This window comes from Mytilus edulis, chromosome 3 (genome assembly GCF_963676685.1).
Source record: "Mytilus edulis chromosome 3, xbMytEdul2.2, whole genome shotgun sequence".
Taxonomy (NCBI): Eukaryota; Metazoa; Mollusca; class Bivalvia; order Mytilida; family Mytilidae; genus Mytilus; species Mytilus edulis.
This window is the reverse complement of record NC_092346.1, coordinates 10,493,128-10,514,838: the sequence shown is the minus strand read 5'-3', so window position 1 is coordinate 10,514,838 and position 21,711 is coordinate 10,493,128. Positions and strand designations below refer to the sequence as shown.

General features: G+C 31.7%; 1 protein-coding gene across 1 annotated transcript in view; it reads left to right on the top strand.

Moving 5' to 3' along the window:
- LOC139515794 (ethyl acetate hydrolase-like) overlaps positions 1-21,152 on the top strand; it is a 32,742-nt gene extending 11,590 nt beyond the window's left edge. Inside the window, exons 2-8 of the mRNA XM_071305490.1 lie at positions 4,602-4,740; positions 10,866-10,987; positions 11,920-12,017; positions 12,913-13,007; positions 13,782-13,918; positions 17,119-17,205; positions 17,788-21,152. Of these exons, the coding sequence (XP_071161591.1) occupies positions 4,602-4,740; positions 10,866-10,987; positions 11,920-12,017; positions 12,913-13,007; positions 13,782-13,918; positions 17,119-17,205; positions 17,788-17,855 (746 nt within the window). The 3' untranslated portion in view covers positions 17,856-21,152. The remainder of the gene's footprint in view (positions 1-4,601; positions 4,741-10,865; positions 10,988-11,919; positions 12,018-12,912; positions 13,008-13,781; positions 13,919-17,118; positions 17,206-17,787) is intronic.
- Positions 21,153-21,711: the final 559 nt, after the last annotated feature.

Genomic DNA, 21,711 nt, shown 5'->3' with positions numbered 1-21,711 from the left:
TTTTGAAAGGTGTCAACAATGGTTACAATTTAGATTTCATGATTTTTATCAATCAACTGAAGTTTGAAAAATATAGAAGGTAAGAAAATTTATTTCATTTTCGTGTCAATACTGCCCAATAATACTCATCTTTTTATAACAGTTGTATACTTTTTATAGTAAGCATTAACCTAATTATGTTTTTCACATTTCAACCCAATGACAATTACATTAAAATGTGGCTTTGTCATCTTTCACACTTGGCATCTACCAGTGATCAAGCAGATGATAAGAGAGTGTGACCAGGTTAATTTGACCTCACAATGAAGTGTTACATGCACTTCTTGTGTAAATTAGGTTCTTTGATAATGATGTGTGACTTGCTCTGCAATTTTGTCAAAAAATATAAGTTTATCTTGTATTTAAACAGGTTTGACCCTTACGATATTCATTTTATTGCTGGAGAGATTTCTGTACATAACATTGACACGAAAATATTTACCAAGGAAAGGTGTCTATGATACATGCAAAAGCTTTTTTTTGTATGGTTTGCCTTATCAATCTAATTTTTTACATGAAATACCACAGATTAATTGCCAATTTGATTAACTAGTACTTGTATTCATTCTCAGCATTATAAAGATAACTGGCCACTTAATTTGAAAACATAAAATGTAACATTGACACCAGAATAAAAACAATATTACTTTATTACACTTAAAGCATAATTGGCCAGTGCATAATATTAAATCAAATGTAAATTTATGCTGAATTCTTAACACTGAGAAGTTGTTGATCTTTCTTGATTTCTAGACTTTACAATATTTCCTTGTAATTCTTATCGTTTAAAGGCATGTAACATTGACACATCTTCTGCGTCCAGGTTACATGCTACAACCTAATAAATGTGCATACAATTATTCAATCAATAAAATCTTGTTGAAATTTAAATTTGCGTCATTAAAATGATATTAAAGAAATAAATGAGTTTTAATTATTTGTGTTTATTTTTTTCCTGATTGACTAGCAATTTTTCCTCATCATTTGTTGGAGTTCCTGTCAATGTTACATACATAACCCAGAATTATAATGTTTTAAAAGCATTGATTTCCAAACCTCTGTTATGAGCTTTAAAATGAGTTTATCTGAGTTTATAAATGACTAACATCTGGAATATTGTCATCACACAATTTCTTTGATGCTCCTATGATAACTTTATGCGTAACATGGACTACGATTTTTGTATCAGGTCTTTTTTGTGTTACATGAGAAGATTTTACTGTGTTGAAATCAACAGTTAATCTAATTTTTAATATTCAAAGTTATTATTATGATACTTATTTCAAAAAATAATGTATAAAGTAAACCCAAATTAAACTTTTTTTTCATTAAGAAATTGTGTATGTAACATTGACAGAGTCTATTATTTAGACTTTTACATGTTCAGGCCAGTGTTACATGCGTAAGCAAAACTTACTGCCATATGGAGCTATTATCTTATTTTTATTTTACAAAATTAAAGCGTTTTCATGTTTTCCTGTTTAATTTGTCTTTTAACACTAGTTAGTAACATTGACAACAATATTTTGTGTCAAGATTTTTTTATGTTACATGCAAAGGTATTACTTCCTTAAAAGTCAGACATTTATATAACATTTTATAACCTAAATGATTGATTAGATATTACTGGGCAGCAATTATATTATTTCTCCAAAGTTGACTATTAAGCACACCACTTTCATCTTATGGTCTTCATGTATGTAACATTGACATACAACCTTTTACTTTTCTGTCAATGTTACACGCATGAACAGAAATTATAACATTTACTAACTCCTTTGCTCTATAAAGAGATTATTGATAATTTGACTTGTTTTACCACCATCAAACTTCATCTTTATTTCTAAATATAGATATTCTTTTTAGAAGTGTATTTTCTTCATTGACAACAAAATTGATGTCAGTCTTGAAAATTTACAAGCAATTTTTAATAAAAAAAAATCTACAGGCAATATAAACCTAAGAAAGAAAAAGATGATCAGCAATAAATGTGATGAAGAAAACTCTCAGGAAGATGCTGCAAAAAGATACTGTCCCTGTCAACCAGTCAGATGGTGATGTCCCTGGCAGCCAGACAGATGGTGATGTCCCTGTCAGCCTGGAGGATGGTGATGTACATATCAGTCAATCAGTAAGTTGGTGATGTTCCTGTCAGTCAGTCAGTCTGTGATGTTCTTGTAAGCCAGTCAGAGGGTAATGTCCCTGTCAGCCAACAGATGGTGATGTCCTAGTCAGCCTGGCAGATGGTGATGTTCATATTAGTCAGTCAGTTGGTGATGTTCCTGTCAGTCAGTCATATGGTGATGTTCCTGTCAGCCAGTCAGATGGTGATGTCCCTGTCAGCCAGTCAGATGGTGATGTCCCTGTCAGCCAGTCAGATGGTGATGTCCCTGTCAGCCAGTCAGATGGTGATATCCCTTTCAGCCTGTCAGATGGTGATAACCCTATCAGCCTGGCAGATTATGATGTCTGTGTTAGCCAGTCTGATTAGGTCCCTATTAGTGAGTCAGGTGGTGACAGTCCTTTCAGCCAGTCAGATAGTAGTGTTTGTCTGTGTCAGAAAACCAGATGATGGTGACTGTGTATGCAGACATACTAGTGATCTCCAATTTGACCATTCTACAGCAGTGTAGAAGATAGTTATTTCAAAATCTTGTTTATCTATCCATTTTCAATCACCAGTCAACACATGTATCATGTGTATTTACTGATGCTCATTATAGAAATCATGAGGAATTCAATTTGTAACATTTTTTTTTAATTGTTATGCCAATAATTGACATTCCAGAATATCTTTGCATTATAAGAGGTTCAGGCTCCTTCTGATTTCAAAATAATAATAATAATAAACTCATCATGGATACCAGAATTGAAATTTTGTAGGCCAGAAACGCTTTTCGTTTACAAAAGACTCTTCAGTGACGCTAATGAAACAAAAAAGTAAAAGAAGGCCAAATAAAGATGAAAACAGGACTATGGTCTAGTGGGTGTTGGTTTTCTCTTCTGAATTGTTTTACACTGGTCATTATGGGGTCCTTTAAATTGTGGCTTCCTGTAGTTTAGGTAACAAGTTTTCAAGATGAAATGGCATTGAAAAATCGAAGCAAGATATTTGAGAGTTTCTATATTATTGTAAATTTTATAATCTATGCATGGATTTTGGTTCTGATTGAGGGTAGATTAATTGTTGTTTTGTTTTTTTCTTTTTTCAAATAGATAGTTGAAGATGTTGGAGACAGGAAACAAGAAACAAGAAACTTGTTTTGAATGTTTGAAATAAAATTTATTGTTTAAACCTTAAAAAGTTATCATAAATGTAAGATTAACCAGCAGAAATAAAACGAGATATTGGGTAATATGTCTATCAGACAACAACCTCAAAAATGAAACCCAAATTGTTCTTTATAGAAGTTATGTAATCGATTGAAAATAAGATTCTCAATAAATGCAGCTGTATCAACCTCTGGTAGATTTGTCCATATTTTGTCTTGGTTTTTCATACTATTAGTTTTATAAGTGTAACTGTGTCACATGAATGAGGGATACATGTAATCATTTTGTACCCTTACTTTGTCAGTATTAGTTATTGAGTGAGAAACTTGTGGATGCTGATGGTTGTGTGGTTGTCTTCTTATCAATCTCATCCCTGTGCATTAAAAACAGGTTGCTTACTTACTGATATAAAAATGTTTCATGTTGTGGAAATTTTGGATGACTCCTTCATCAATTGATCTATCTTTGGTCTTAATTTTATTTTTCTGGTTATTTTGACATTTGAATATCTTTTAATTTAGCCTTCCATAGTGTACCACCATGAACAAGCATAACTACTGGTATAGTTAAAAAAAATATGTCTGCTGTCTGAAATTTAGGTGAATGGTTTTGGTATTAACCACTATTTAAATAATATCATATATGAGAAATGTGGCAGTATTATTGTATAATTTACATTCAGATGGTTGTTTGGAGGCTTTTTATATCTTTTAAGGTCAATTCTGGCATGGTTCATTATTCATATTTTTTGTGTCCACGTTACATGCAACATTTAAGTCACTATTTTATGACAGAAATGAGATAATTGCAAAAATATTAATACAATTTTTTAATGTGAGGGTAACACAATGAAAAAGAGCCTTTACATGTTCAGAAAGAAAATGACTCTTACTGTATTTATCTCTTAAACATTGCATGTAACATTGACAGAAAAGTAGAGGAAACTTGTTTTCACAAAATTTCTGAAAGAAATGAAAATATACATTTTAGAGTTTTGATGATAGACAAGGTTTTGTGATCAATATATATGATATTGAATGTTGAATAAGTTAAGGAATCATTAATCTCAATTTGGAAAAAGTGTCCATGTTACATGCTCCAAATTCATTATTTGCTTTGATTCCAAACTGACGCAAGTTTAAAAATGATTTTTTTGGTTACAAATAGAAGGACACCATTTGTAGCAATAACTTGTAAAAAATTTAGAAGCTTATAATGATTTTTATTTTTTTCTTACAATGTCACACGTAAGTAGCATTAGTGAATTCCTGCCCATATTTCTATTGTAGATGGAGTTCGTATAACAGTATACAGATCAAAGAATTGTGCGTTAGTTGTGGCGCCATCTGTGTTTGTTTACTTCCATGGTGGAGGAAATGTGGTTGGATCGCGGAAAACTGTTGATACTGTCTGTAAAATATTTTCAAGGTATGGATATGTAATTATGAATATACTCTATGTTTTTAAAGGTCCTTGAAGGCCTCTTATCCCCTTTATTCTGACAGCCCATGATTTATTTTTAGTATTTATTTTCTTTGGGGGAGAGGGTGAAAACTAAGTCATGCATTTCCCTTTGAAAGTTGTAATTGGCTTTTATCTTCTATGCTAGGCAAGTGTGTGTCATACAAAGACATGTCTGGATGGGCAAGATGTCTTGCCTTTATTTGACTATATAGAGAACTCAGCTTTCAGATAGTTTGTTAGGTATTCCAGTTTTATTCAAATTTTCCTAGATTAAGGGGGATTTAGATTTTCAATTTGTGTGTTCAGTTGTCATTTGTACATCTCCTCAAAACAAAAAATGGGATGCATATAGAAAATCTATAATACCCATAAAAAAGATATGTAGTTCATATCATAAACACAGTATTAGAAAAGTATTGGAAGAATTTTTTTGTAGAATTAATGGGTTATTGAAATGATAACCTAATATCAGGTCAATTAGATCTACATTAAATGGAACATCAAAGTATACTTAAGGATGTTATAAATATCAGAAGGTTAACATATACATAAATATGAAATATATATATATATACATGTAGCATTAGATCAGATGAAACTCAGATTTGGTTTTTGTGTAATATCAATATCTGTCTTCTGCTGCTGTGTTCAAAGTTGTCAGAATTATTAGAGATTGCAATGCAGTCATTAACTTGTGATGTGCTGTGCAGTAAATTGTGAATAATGAAATTATTTCATATCTTGGATTTTTATACGCCCGTCAAAATTTTGACGGGACGTATTATGGTATACAAATGTCCGGTGTCCGTCCGTCTGTCTGTCCCTCTGTCTGTCCGGCGTAAACATGTCGCACCGTAACTTGAGAAAGACTTATCTAAATTTCATGAAACTTAATATTGTTGTTTCTTATGATGGTCAAATGATCTGTATACTTTTTGGTGAAAATAAGATTTAAACTTTTTGAGTTACGGCACTTTGTAACTAAAACAGGGGTGTGTTTTTTTTCACATGTCGCACCGTATCTCAAAAACGATTCTTGATTATTGCTTAAAACTTTACACACTTCTTAGTTATATTAATCTTAATATCTGTATACTTTTTGGTGATGATTCAAAGTTTCATTTTTGAGTTATTGAGTATTTTGTAAAAAAGGGGGAGAGTTTTTTTACATGTCGCGCCGTATCTCAAAAATGATTTATGATTATTGCTTAAAACTCTACACACTTTTTTGTTATATTAATCTGTATATCTGTATACTTTTTGGTGATGATTCAAAATTTCATTTTTGAGTTATTGAGTATTTTGTAAAAAAGGGGGAGGTTTTTGTCGAGCCTGCAACTTTTGTTGCAGAAAGCTCGACATAGGGATAGTGATCCGGCGGCGGCTACGGCGGCGGCGGCTGCGGCGGCTACGGCGGCGGCAGCGTTAGCTAACTTCTTAAAAGCTTTATATTTTAGAAGGTGGAAGACCTGGATGCTTCATACTTTGTATATAGATGCCTCATGTTACAAAGTTTCCGTCAGTCACATGTCCAATGTCCTTGACCTCATTTTCATGGTTCAGTGACCACTTGAAAAAAAAGTTCAAATTTTTTGTAAAGTTGAATTCTCTCTTATTATAAGTAATAGGATAACTATATTTGATATGTGCGTACCTTGCAAGGTTCTCATGTCTGTCAGACAGTTTTCACTTGACCTCGACCTCATTTCATGGATCAATGAACAAGGTTAAGTTTTGGTGGTCAAGTCCATATCTCAGATACTATAAGCAATAGGGCTAGTATATTCAGTGTATGGAAGGACTGTAAGGTGTACATGTCCAACTGGCAGGTGTCATCTGACCTTGACCTCATTTTCATGGTTCAGTGGTTATAGTTAAATTTTTGTGTTTTGGTCTGTTTTTCTCATACTATATGCAATAGGTCTACTATATTTGTTGTATGGAACTATTGTAAGGTGTACATGTCTAGCGGGCAGATGTCATGTGACCTTGACCTCATTTTCATGGTTCAGTGGTCAAAGTTAAATTTTTGTGTTTTGGTCTGTTTTTCTCATACTATATGCAATAGGTCTACTATATTTGTTGTATGGAACGATTGTAAGGTGTACATGTCTAGCGGGCAGATGTCATGTGACCTTGACCTCATTTTCATGGTTCAGTGGTCATAGTTAAATTTTTGTGTTTTGGTCTGTTTGTCTCATACTATATGCAATAGGTCTACTATATTTGTTGTATGGAACGATTGTAAGGTGTACATGTCTAGCGGGCAGATGTCATGTGACCTTGACCACATTTTCATGGTTCAGTGGTCAAAGTTAAATTTTTGTGTTTTGGTCTGTTTTTCTCATACTATATGCAATAGGTCTACTATATTTGTTGTATGGAACTATTGTAAGGTGTACATGTCTAGCGGGCAGATGTCATGTGACCTTGACCTCATTTTCATGGTTCAGTGGTCAAAGTTTTTATCTAATACTATATGCCATAGGTCAACTATATTTGGTGTATGGAAATATTTTATGATCTTTATGTCAGTCGCACAGGTTTTATTTGATCGTGACCTCATTTTCACGGTTCATTGCACAGTGTTAAGTTTTTGTGTTTTGGTCTATTTTTCTTAAACTATATAAGTAATAAGTCAACTATATATGTTGTATAGAAGCATTGTTAGCTGTACATGTCTGCCTGGCATGGTTCATCTGACCTTGACCTCATTTTCAAGGTTCATTGGTCTATGTTTAGTTATCTTGGTTAATGTTAAGTTTATGTGTCAGTTGTTATAAAGCTTAGCTTTATACTAAGGACTATCAACATAATATCAGTGATTAGTATAGAAGGCGAGACATTTTAGCGTGCAATCTTGTTTTTACATGTCGTGCTGTATCTCAAAAACGATTTATGATTATTGCTTAAAACTTTACACACTTCTTTGTTATATTAATCTAAAGATCTGTATACCTTTTGGTGATGACTCAATATTTTATTTTTGAGTTATTGAGTATTTTGTAAAAAAGGGGAGGTTTTTTTTACATGTCGCGCCGTATCTCAAAAACAATTTATGATTATTGCTTGATACTGTACTGGTTTGATTCAAAATTTTATTTTAGTGATATTTGTAAAAAAAAAACAGGGTGGGGGGGGTTTCACATGTCCCGCTGTGTCTCAAAAGCAATAAATGGTAATTGCTTAAAACTTTCTCAGAAACTATTTATGATTATTGCATAAAACTTACACACAAGACGTTGGGCGTATCATGCGCTCATGGCGCAGCTGTTTATTGGTATTTGAAGAGATGGATGATAATATGCATTTAGATGAATGGAGTTATTGTTATTTTCTTCACAACTGTGATAAATTTGATTAAAAGCAATTTTGAAAGTTGCAATCAAGATTTACTAAACCCTTGTATTAGGAAATTCATTAAGAGATAGTTCACAGTACTGTCTAAATTTAGGAATTACTATATAATGTTTTCTTGAAATCTATGTGTTGAAAACAATGTACAAATGAAAAAGTACCAACCAACTTGAAAGATTATTGAACCCCTGTTGTTTGTTGACCTTGAGATGTCTGTAATTCTTTTTATGACCCACCATGGGGTATTATATGTTTTATGTCTGTGCATCCGTCTGTCCCTCTTCAGGTTAAAGTTTTTGGTTTGTGTGTTATGGACACGTTCTTGTTTTCCTATGAGTTGCTGTCTCTTTGACTTAACACTTCATCTCTTTAAATGCTTCTATAAAAGTATAACTTAAATTCACAATTTCCTTACACAACATTTTTATTTATGTAAAAATATCTGGAACAAGTAATCTGCATCTTTGCTAAATTTGACAGGTTTTATTTCCGTAAGGAAATTGACAGAAATTGATGAGAGTTAGATTTCACAACTCTCTATATTTGGTTAGATAGCCGTTGTAAAATAATTATTGGTCTTCTGCGTAACTTAATTACAAAATTTGTAAAGAGTTTATACTGTATTCCAAATTTTATTAGGTTCATCAATTATTTTGTACAAACACCAAAAATCTTTCAAACATTCATCTTAGCTGTAAAATTGATAGATTGAAACTTGTAAGATATTTGTAATCAATAAGTTTACTTGATTGAAAACACTTTACTACTTGTTGAAATATTACATCATGCATATTGGTGATCTGCTTTTTGGATGGTATAAGAAAGAATTGTTAAATTAGAGTAGTTTGGAAAATTTATGAATATAACTAAAGCTCAGGATAAAATCCCGGTATCATGACCCACGCCATGTGTAAATGTCCAATGAATCTATGGCTTCCATGTAATATTTCTTAACTATTTACTCCCTCGTTTCACTCCTCTGAAAATAAAATTTGTCTTAACTAGATATCGTAGAAAAAAACAAACACAGTTTAGGGTTGTACATTCACATAAGATCGCCTTTAATTCAACATGTTCAACATAAATATATACAACACTTGAACAGCCATCAATAAATGAATCAATTTTTACCATACACAAGTCGATAAGAAACGATAAGGTTACATATAAAAAGGGGAAGGGGTGGAAGAGTGGGGAATAGTATACCAAACTATCATAGTCCTTACTATCTTGAAAGAGCATCGTATTGGTCAAACACACTTCAAATCTTCCTTATATATATATACTGACTGCCAAAATCATCCGTTCAGAAAGGAATTCAATGGGTATTACCCAATCTCATTTAAATATAGAATGACCATTATATATAAAACATAGCGCCGTAAAGAAATGTATTTATATTGGGCTGTAAAATAATTTTTACCTAATTAAGACATAAATATTACATGTTTTTTGTTAGTCTTGTATTATTTTGATTTTAGTTTCTTGTGTACAATTTGGAAATTAGTATGGCGTTCATTATCACTGAACTAGTATATATTTGTTTAGGGGCCAGCTGAAGGACGCCTCCGGGTGCGGGAATTTCTCGCTACATTGAAGACCTGTTGGTGACCTTCTGCTGTTGTTTTTTATTTGGTCGGGTTGTTGTCTCTTTGACACATTCCCCATTTCCATTCTCAATTTTATCTGTAACTTTTGTTAAATTTCGTGTCTAAATGTAAACATGCATACGTACTATTGAATCGGTAAAACAAACTTTGCTGTCTCCAAGTTTCATTTCCATAAATTGCTTTTAGCAATGTAAATGTACTTTGTTAATCATAATGCATGTTGAGAACAATTACAGATTACAGGATAAGATTGAAAAACTTTGGTGCAGACGTTTAAATAATTCATAGGAATTACTTGGTCAAAAGATGTAACTAAGTACTTACACATAAATAAATGAACTGGGTTTCAGTACAGGAAACAAAACTTCTTAAGGTCAATCAGTTTGTAATGCTATTGTCATATAATCATATCACAATGTACCGTAGAAATATATTGTCTTTATTTTACTGATTTTGTATTTTTCTAATGGTATAAAAGTAAGGATATATATTACTTATATTACATTTATTCCTAAATGACTAGACTTATTTAATCAGAGTTGTGATATTTTATCATATTTTTCCTGAACATTGCGAGTTCATTATTTTAAAACTTTCAGGAACCCCTGCAATAATTCCCTGACCAGTTACATGGCAAAATTTACTAAGCAAAACCCAATAGTTTTATTTGTTTTTATCCTGAATTTGTATGAAAAATTAGCCACTGGACATTTATTGAACTATGATTAATCGATTCATGGAGTCTTCATCAAACTATTTTGACTGTGTAGCCCTTATCACTTTCATATTATATGCTTGCTTTCAAAACTTGTTATTATTGTACCTGATGTACCTGATGTACCTACATAATGTAGTTATTTTAAAATTATGTTAACCACATTCTAGGAGTTGAGTCCCTCTTCTGTTTGTCATACTATTTTTTCAACACAATTTCTTCGATTGATTTCATGTATGTATATGGTCAGCAGCTCGAAAGTAATAAGTTGTAACAAGTGAGTGCATTTTAGGTCTGTATGTCACCTACTTTCTGTTTTCATATGCTTTGATTTACAAGAGGGGTAACCCTAGCATGTCAATGTTTGCGATCTTGTTATATTACTTAAATATAATTTTATTTTTTAGGGATGCCCCTTGTGTTGTGGTTAATGTAGAATACCGATGTGGACCAGAACATAAGTACCCAGCCAACCATGAAGATGCTGTCTGTGTGGTACGATGGGTCAAAATGAACAAAGGATTAATAGGTACGATTAGATTTTATGTTTATTGTCAATCATAGGAAAGGTAGCTGTACAATACCAATAGCATTTATATTCAAATTGTCATCTAATGAACCTTTAACTATGGTGGCAGCAGATATTGTAATCAAAAGAACTACTGCTGGAGATGATGACTACAGGTGAACAACAAAAATGAAAATAAATATTTTCACAATAAAAAATTCAATACAGAACATATTACCTTAACAATCTTGTGGTTAAAACTCACTTTAGTAATGGAGGTTGTTGGTCCTATACCCAACTGATTAAAACTAGAAAATTTACAATTAGTATTTGCTGCTTCTCTGCCAATCTTATCCCATTTTGGTGTAAGGACAAATCTTGTCAGCTAAGAGTCAGAATAATGCACATGAAAAGGGTGATATCTGCAGACTTTGTTGACTTGCTGAGCTAGGACATTAAAAATCTGATTCAGTGTTGTATTGTTACTATTGTAGCGTATTATATTCATATTTCATTGAAGGCCAATAAGCCTAACCTCAGAGCCTAACAATCAGGCAGCGGTGAACATGGTGAAAACATGACAAATAAAAACAAGCTTAATTCTTCATTATTAAAAAGTTCAGAATATATAATGGTGTACGAAATTTAATATTTGTTTCCTTTCCGGTTCTGGTATTTCGAGATATAATTTGGTCAAAATGCAACAGAAACTACAATTAAGGGGAGATCATTCCATAATTTGGAAACATTCTAACAAAAAATAAGACATGTCTTAATTTTACAAGACACACAAAAACGAAAGAACAACACTTTAAACTCAGAATAAGGTTAACTTGAAAATAGGATGGTTTAATAGGTCGATGGATGATTTTCTCCTTGTTTTGAAATTCTTTTAATCAATTAATCAATGACACAAAACAAAACAAAACAAACATGTAACTTTTTTCCTTTAGGTGCTGTTAATGAGAGTACAGTAGGTGTCGGTGGTGATAGTGCTGGTGGGAGGTTAGCAGCTTCTGTTTGTCATGAAGAATATAATATAAATTATCAAGTTAGTATATGGAGTATCCATCCATCACACAAATTTAGTACGTGTACAATTAAAAAAAACACAGAAAGCAAGGAACAGTGCTTTAATTGCTGTTCTTCATATCAAAGTCAGAGTGAGGCCTTCAACATGGAGCAAAAAAAATCTCACCTCACTGCAAGTGGTTTACATTTGAATTTCCTTTGAAATGATATTATAGATTTTTGTTTTAAAACAACACTACAGGATAAAATAGCAATAATATTTAATGAAAAAATCCTCCATAATAAAGTACAGCTTAATTTAGCGAAATGTGGGTGCACACTAATCGCCATACTTGAATATAAAAAAAAAGACAACGCGTGACCGAACGACACATGGATTAAACGAGTGCGATGAGGAGTTGTCTTATTTTTTATTCAAATACGGCGATTAGTTATTCTTTTTATTACATTGGCAAATGGCTTTTTTTTATGAAATTAATGTAGAAAATGTAAGGAACTATATCTTTTGCCCACGCAGTGACAATTTGTTTTGATCCGACGTTATCGATGTCTTGATAACGCCTATTGTTGTATGACGTCAGAGAATTTATTGATAAAAAAATATAAGAAAGAGGTATCCACAAAAATAAGTTTTTTTTCATACTAATACTGCAAAGGAACTGTTAATGTTTTATAATAAATAAATAAAGGGAAACAACTCAGTTTATTGAGAAACGTTTGTGATGTTTTTCTTTTGTGAAAATTGTGATGGGATGAAATGTGCAAAATTATATTCTGCAATAATTGCATTTTAAATTTGATAGCATCATTAGTTTTAATCTCTGTAATAACAAGAATAAATGCATGGCAACATTTCTGCATCAATTTGATGTTCAAGGATTTACTATGATTGAAGATTTTTTTCTTCTTTTCAGGTTCTAGTTTATCCATCATTAGACTATAGAAGAAAATTTAATTCAGATAAAGAGTTTGAAAAAGGTCCCGTCTTATCTAGTGAGGTTTTACAATGGTAGGTTTTAATTAATTGGCTGATATTATGTCTATCAATGGCCTGAAGGCAAACACTCATTGAACATGTCAACCCTGTTTTATTTGTTACATATTAGATTCTGTTTAATTATTTTCAAATATTGATGGAAGAGAAACATTGGTATTTATCTGACTGAAAAATGTAGTGTTAATCCATGACCCAAATTCGCTACAAGCACCGGACAACGTAAAGCAAATTAAAAAAGGTCTTGTATTACTGTTCTTCATCTCCATGTTATAGTGAATCCTTCAACACACAACAAATAGCAAGTTTTAGATGGCTCCTATCAAGGGGGTCTCATTGGGGGGTTCTGATCCCGGATCCCGCTTACTGTTTTGTCAGATTCCCGTATCCCGCTTATGCTTTGTACCTAAGCAATTCTCATTTTTTTGTAATTTCCCGTGTCCCGCTAGACCTTAATTCCGTTTTCACGGCACAATAATTTGCCTTTCCCGTGTCACGCTTACGAAAAATCGGCAATCCTGTGTCACGCTTAGACCCCAATGAGACCCACTATCAACAATTAGAGCAGAGTTCTTTGCAAATTGATTTTGATAGACTTTGTAAGGTGTAACACCACCAAATCAGGTCTTAAAAAATAACATAATGAAAAGTAGTATCTTAGTTGAGAGTGAATTTTAAAATTGTAAACAATAATTTAGTTTGATCCAGGGAGGATCCAATGATTTTATTTAGTTGTACAACATGTATGATGTAGTTAGGTATCTAGTTTTATGTTGTTCATATTTTCAGGTTTAACAGAAATTATATAAATGAAGCAGATTTTGAAAAGCCCAGAGCATCTCCACTGTTGTATAAAAGTTTCAATAAATGTCCACCAGCTTTGATTATTATGGCAGAATTAGATATGAATAGAGACCACGGTTATGGTATGTATGTTATGTTGTCACATGATCTTTATACGACCGCAAAATTTGAAAAAATTTTCGTCGTATATTGCTATCACGTTGGCGTCGTCGTCTGCGTCGTCGTCGTCGTCGTCCGAATACTTTTAGTTTTCGTACTCTAACTTTAGTAAAAGTGAATGGAAATCTATGAAATTTTAACACAAGGTTTATGACCACAAAAGGAAGGTTAGTATTGATTTTGGGAGTTTTGGTCCCAACATTTTAGGAATTAGGGGCCAAAAAGGGCCCAAATAAGCATTTTCTTGGTTTTCGCACTATAACTTTAGTTTAAGTTAATAGAAATCTATGAAATTTTGACACAAGGTTTATGACCACAAAAGAACGGTTGGGATTGATTTTGGGAGTTTTGGTTTCAACAGTTTAGGAATTAGGGGCCAAAAAAGGGCCCAAATAAGCATTATTTTTGGTTTTCGCACAATAACTTTAGTTTAAGTAAATAGAAATCAATGAAATTTAAACACAATGTTAATGACTACAAAAGAAAGGTTGGTATTGATTTTGGGAGTTTAGGTCCCAACAGTTTAGGAATTAGGGGCCAAAAAGGGACCCAAATAAGCATTTTTCTTGGTTTTCACACCATAACGTTAGTATAAGTAAATAGAAATCTATGAAATTTAAACACAAGGTTTATGACCATAAAAGGAAGATTGGTATTGATTTTGGGAGTTTTGGTCCCAACAGAATAAGGGGCCCAAAGGGTCCAAAATTAAACTTTGTTTGATTTCATCAAAATTGAATAATTGGGGTTCTTTGATATGCCGAATCTAACTGTCATGACTGTGTATGTAGATTCTTAACTTTTGGTCCCGTTTTCAAATTGGTCTACATTAAGGTCCAAAGGGTCCAAAATTAAACTTAGTTTGATTTTGACAAAAAATGAATCAGTTAGGTTCTTTGATATGCTGAATCTAAAAATGTACTTAGATTCTTGATTATTGGCCCAGTTTTCAAGTTGGTCCAAATCGGGGTCCAAAATTAAACTTTGTTTGATTTCATCAAAAATTGAATAAATGGGGTTCTTTGATATACCAAATCTAACTGTGTATGTAGATTTTTAATTTTTGGTCCCGTTTTCCAATTGGTCTACATTAAGGTCCAAAGGGTCCAAAATTAAACTTAGTTTGATTTTAACAAAAATTGAATCCTTGGGGTTCTTTGATATGCTGAATCTAAAAATGTACTTAGATTTTTGATTATTGGCCCAGTTTTCAAGTTGGTCCAAATCGGGGTTCAAGAATTAAACTTTGTTTGATTTCATCAAAAATTGAATAATTGGTGTTCTTTGATATGCCAAATCTAACTGTGTTTGTAGATTTTTTAGTCCCGTTTTCAAATTGGTCTACATTAAATACCAAAGGGTCCAAAATTAAACTAAGTTTGATTTTAACAAAAATTGAATTTTTTGGCTTTTTTGATATGCTGAATTTAATCATGTACTTAGATTTTTGATTATGGGCCCAGTTTTCAAGTTGGTTCAAATCAGGATCCAAAATTATTATATTAAGTATTGTGCAATAGCAAGAAATTTTCAATTGCACAGTATTCAGCAATAGCAAGAAATCTTCAATTGCACAGTATTGTGCAATAGCAAGAAATTTTCAATTGCACAGTATTGCGCAATAGCAAGAAATCTTCAATTGCACAGTATTGTGCAATAGCAAATATTTTCAATTGCACAGTATTGCACAATAGCAAGAAATATCTAATTGCACAATATTGTGCAATAGCAAGAAATTTTCAATTGATTTTAGTTATCTTTCTTTGTCAAGAATAGTAGTTGAATCAACTTAAATCATTGTTTTATACAATACACAATGTATATTCACTTTTACTACCAACTGATAAATAAAAACAATCTTTACCATTCAGTGATAACAAGCACTTTTTGTTACATTTTAATATTTTATGATGTATTTAAATGAGTAGTTATTGTTGCAAACTCCATTAGAAATTTGAATTGAGATCAGTTTTGAAAAAAGGGAAAGGGGGATTTGAAAAAAAATGGTGGGGGGGGGGTTAAATTTTTCTCATTTCAGATTTCATAAATAAAAAGAAAATTTCTTCAAACATTTTTTTGAGAGGATTAATATTCAACAGCATAGTGATTGCTCAAAGGCAAAAAAATTATTTTAAGTTCATTAGACCACATTCATTCTGTGTCCAAAACCTATGCTGTGTCAACTATTTAATCACAATCCAAATTTAGAGCTGAATCCAGCTTGAATGTTGTGTCCATTCTTGCCCCAACCTTTCAGGGTTCAACCTATGCGGTCGTATAAAGCTGCGCCCTGCGGAGCATCTGGTTTTTACATGAAACATACCACTGTGCAGAATGTTCACTGATTTCATGATCTGGTAATGTTTTAAAAAAAAGTGAGAGTGAAATTACTTATAGTTATGCAAAAAAATAAAATCTGATAGAATTTAACCAGAACAGTAAACTCACACAAACACACACATATGCTCCTCCTCCCATACTATGGTAGATAATTCAATAAAAATTAGCTTTTCTGAAGATTAGAAACTGTGACAATAGCAGCCTTTTTGGAGCCACAGGCTTTAGAAAGTTGATTTTTAGTACGAAACCTTGCTAGAATTATATGAAGAATTATTCTGACAGTATTATTTAGTTCAAAAAATAAAGACATTCCAATTGGTTTTCTTAATGCAATTTATACTTATCTCCCTTTCCTATCAATTGTGCACTTATAAATATGTATCTCCTCATAGTCTAGAAAAGACTTCTCGTGCCCTAAAGGGTTAAGGAAAATATATTATTTTGCCTTTGGTATAATACATAGTGGACTTACTATATGCTAATAAAAAACATTGGCTGCACACAATGACCAATCAGGATTATAAAAAAGAAGATGTGGTATGATTGCCAATGAGACAACTGTCCACAAGAGACCAAAATGACACAGACATTAACAACTATAGGTCACCATACGGCCTTCAACAATGAGCAAAGCCCATACCGCATAGTCAGCTATAAAAAGGCCCTGATACTCTAAATTTTGAATACCATGTTATCTTCATAAAATAGTTGCGCCCATAAAATCTAATTGAATATTGTAATCTTTAGTATCATACTATTTCATTTTTTTAATCAGGTAATCTACAAATGCAAAATATCATTAATAGGTGTGTTTTTTTTTCAGCTTACCATGAGAAGTTAAAGGAGGCAGGAGTAAAATCTCAAACATTTACAGTTAAAGGGGTTACACATGGTTTCTTTGTTATGCCAGGTTTGTATTATAAACAAGCATTTTAGTATAAATATTATGTATTTACATTTTTTAAGGTGATACTTTTGAAAATGAGGTGATGTGAAATGATAACCAATGAGACAAATATCAACTAGTGAGCGAAGGATGAGCATGTAAACAGTTATATGTCACCATATATCCTTTAACAATGAGCAAAACTCATACTATATAATAGCTATAAAGGACCATGATGAAATGTGAAAATGTTCAACTACAATATCAATATGAATTGCTGATTTGACAGCATTCATTTAATTGTGAATTTAACAGCATGTTTCAGGTTATTTTAACTTTGATTTATCTGAGTTTGAACAGATCTATTGGGATATATTGCAAAGAGATATGATTTCTTTAACTTTGCTTACATTTATTATTGCAATTGTTGAACAACAGACAAAAAATATGATATTTATTATTGTGGTTCAAGGAAAAGCCGAATATTATCATGAAAATTCATACCTTCACTTTGGTAGTGTATAAAGCAATGTTATTCATACTTGATTATGCATGTAATATTTGCAAATGTTAACCTGCCATCAATGAATCAATTATTTTTTTCAGGACATTTTAAAGAATGCTGTCAGCGAGCTCATGAAAAAGTTTCCAAATTCATCAAAGCAAATTCTTAAAGAACAAATATGGATGGATTATAATCAGATGTTGCTAAGTTATTGTCTACAGCAGTGTACCAATGTGTTCATTTCACATTTATTTCATTTTTCTCTTCTTATTTAACAGACCTCTTTAATAATCCCCTTTGAACAATTTTAATAGTATATAGGGTAGTGCAGTAGTGCAAGTAATGGAAATTTAGAGTTCAACCATGATATACATGGAAGAGGGAATCAAGTTTTCATTATACTTTACAACATAAGTAATGGATGCCACATGTTCATATGAATATAGATTTATCCATTATGCATGTTCATGTAAGAGTATTCTGCCAGTCATTAAAATCAAAACTAAACACAAAACACTGATCAAATTTTACATCCAATCATGTACAAGACTTTTATCACATGACATACAAATTGAAGCCATCTTGTGTAGTATTTTTTAAACACTGTGAAATTTAATTTTTATATCATATTTCAATTTAAATTGTATGTCCTTGCCAATATGTGGTAGATATCTAATGGAACAATTTTAATACATTTTAATAATATTTTTAATCTGTTATTTGCAAATTATATTTATTTTTGTGATGTATTTTTTATTACATTTTGTATTTGCATTTAAATTAACAAATACAAGCAAGATATTTTACTGTTTATTTCATGTTATATTATTTCTTATTTCCTTCTTACCGAACTTTACCTGATGTAGACTTAAGTCCATAGTGGAATAATTTAATTGATATTTTATTACTTGGGGTTTTAGATAGAAATTATACAGATGAATTTGTTTTACAGTTTATGTCATTTTGATTTAAGACATATGAAAAAATATTACATTGTATTAAAATTCTTTTGTGCATTTTGAGCCTTGTAGGGGTCCATGTACTTAAGGGTTGGGTTCATTTATGGGTATTTTCAGGTATTGGGTTGTTCTAAGCTAGTTATAGCTAGTGTTAAAGTTAGGTATGGGTTAGGGTAAAGGATAGTTTAGTATAGCCCCTATATTGGTTGGGACACCTAAAGAAAAGAAAGGCTCAATTTTGCAGTATGGCTATAGCTATTCTACTTTTTATTTTGGATCGATATGCAGTTCAATTAATTGCATTTTTTCAAAGTAAAACATGAAATTGAGAAAATAGATAAATCTTTATGTAGTTGGGTGAAGAACTAATTGTCCTTTTCAAATCACTAGACTACTACTACAAGAAAAGTCAGAAGAACAATTTATTTTACTGAGATTTGCTGTTATTTGCTGTAGTGCAGTTTTTATCAAATTTCAAAGTCCTATTTTTAATTGATTTTATGAAAACCATTATTGGGATATTAAGAACAAAAACATTATAATTCTTTTGATAATTGTTTGCATAATATGACATTAATCTTAAATGTTTAGTATATAAATAATCTATTCATAGAATATAGCATTATTTAAATATGACAATAGTGATAGATTTATTAACTAAAGTGATATACATGTAATTGAAAAAAAGTAGTGTTTAGATCTAGCCTAGTTTGGATTATAATTTAATATGAAATGTAGTAAAAATCTAGTCTATATTGTAATTGTACTATTCTGTATTAAATTTTATTATATTTAATGATTTAAGAAATATGTAGAAAATTCATGTAAATTTTAATGATAGTGAAATCACTGGAAGAGTTCTACATGAATTCTGTGACATTTAGAAGTTAAATTGATGGAAAAATAACTGTTAATCAAGGATGTAAGCATGGAGAGATTGATCATGTCATGAAGAGATTGTTTACCTTATAAGAAAGATATATTAAAAAGTTAAAGATAGAAAAAGAAAAATGATTCAAACTGGAGTTATTTCCCTTTAGTTATTTATTTTGTAGTCTTTTGGTTCCACATGATTTATGGTTTGCAAATCTGAAAAAGGTAATTCATGGAACAAAAACTAAATACTAACACACCATGGGGACTTTAAAAATATCAGTGAAGGGGATGACCAGATGTTATAAAAAAAAATTGGTCCTTATATAAATAACAAATCTCTTACATATACAAATAAGTAAGTTTATTATTTACAATAGAAATAAGCACATATTCTAAACTGACACATGCAATACCCTCATTGGTAGTCAAGGTTGTTAATACCCTTGTCATGTTTTTAACATCAATTACAAAAATGAAAAATTATTCAAAAATAAATAGTTTTTGTAAGGCCTAAGGATAAATATGTATTCAATCATAATTTCATATATTTATCTGGATATTTTAATAATACATTGTATTAGCCAATTCCAAGCTGTCTCAATTTGAAATCCTACAAAACTGTGCCATTTTGTTTTACAAGTTTCATCTTTTAAAAATTAGTATATAGTATATAATACCCCATTTTAAACACATTTTCCCATTATTTTAGCTAAGGTGCCAGATAGTTATTTATAGAACACATCGTAGGTTTCATAAACAAGCTGTACATTGCTTGCATTAATCAGTTACCATAAATTAGCAGCAACAACTAGTGATGATGGAGTGGAAGAACGATTTAAGAAAGAAGTCATGCTTGAGAAAAGATGAAACATTCATTTATTTTAAAACATATTTTGTTGAAAATGATTTAAGAAATGATAGGAAAATTGATTCAGCATTATTGTTCTTTATGAAAGATCTGCACACTAATGTCTGAAGTTGTATTGTTTAGGCATTTATTTCCATTGTTAATTCCGTCATTGATTTCAGAATGATGTTAAGAGAACTGAAATTGCAATTTTTTTGGAATTGATTTTAAGATATTTAACATTGATATCTTAAGAGCGTACACTTAAAATTTGTAAAAATATGATTCAAAGGCATTTTTAGTAGAATGTGCATAGAAAATTTACTAGCATCACATGATTTTAATGAAGTAAAGAACATATTGTCAATTTATTATTTTCACAGTGGCGGATCCAGGGGGGGGGGGGGGGGGGTGGGGGGGGGGGGGGGTTCCGGTGGTTGAAACCCCCCCTTTTTTTTTGGCCGATCAATGCATTTGAATGGGGCATATAGTTGGAACCCCCCCCTTTACTCTGGGTTGGGAACCCCCCCCCCCCCTTTTTAAAATGGCTGGATCCGCCACTGTTTCACCAAGCATATTAAATATGCCAAACCATGCAAACAACCATGTGCCTCTTTGTTATTTAAGCTTTTGTATTTTATTGTAATATTGTAGTTTGTTAATTATACATATACTAGTGGCTTTTAGGTTGCTTTTTTTGTAAAATTGTCCGTATTGTGCAATTCTTTTGGAAAATTTTATTTGTTAATTATTGCAGATTAAATATAAATTTTAATGCTACAAATGTGTTAGTTTGAATTATCCCCCTTTACTAGAAAAGTATGTCTTGAATTTGTAAAAGCCATAAAAATATAGTATATATACCAATACACATAATTAACAGCGCCTGGTGATGTTTTATAGCCTGACCGGTTTCGGTCCGAAAAGGACCTTCATCAGAGGCAGAATGATGGATTAATGTTTGCACCCTATTTATATAGATATGGTAACCGGCGGTTGAGTTGACCGGCGGTTGTGTTAACCGGCGGTTGAGTTAACCGGCGGTTGTGTTAACCGGCGGTTGAGTTATCCAGCAGTTCAGATTTAACTGGCGGTTTGTTTAACCGGCGGTTGAGTTAACCAGTGGTTGAGATTTAACCGGCGGTTCAGAGTGAACCGGCGGATCAAAATTATCCAGTGGATAAATATGTATCTTGTTGATATCTAAAAAGGTTCAATTATCCTTTCAGTGGGATTTTCCATGGTTACAGTTATCTATATTTAGCTAATGTACATGTTACAGTAATCTTTCTATACATGTTACGGTAAACTTTTAGACATTATACGGTACTCATGTGACCTGA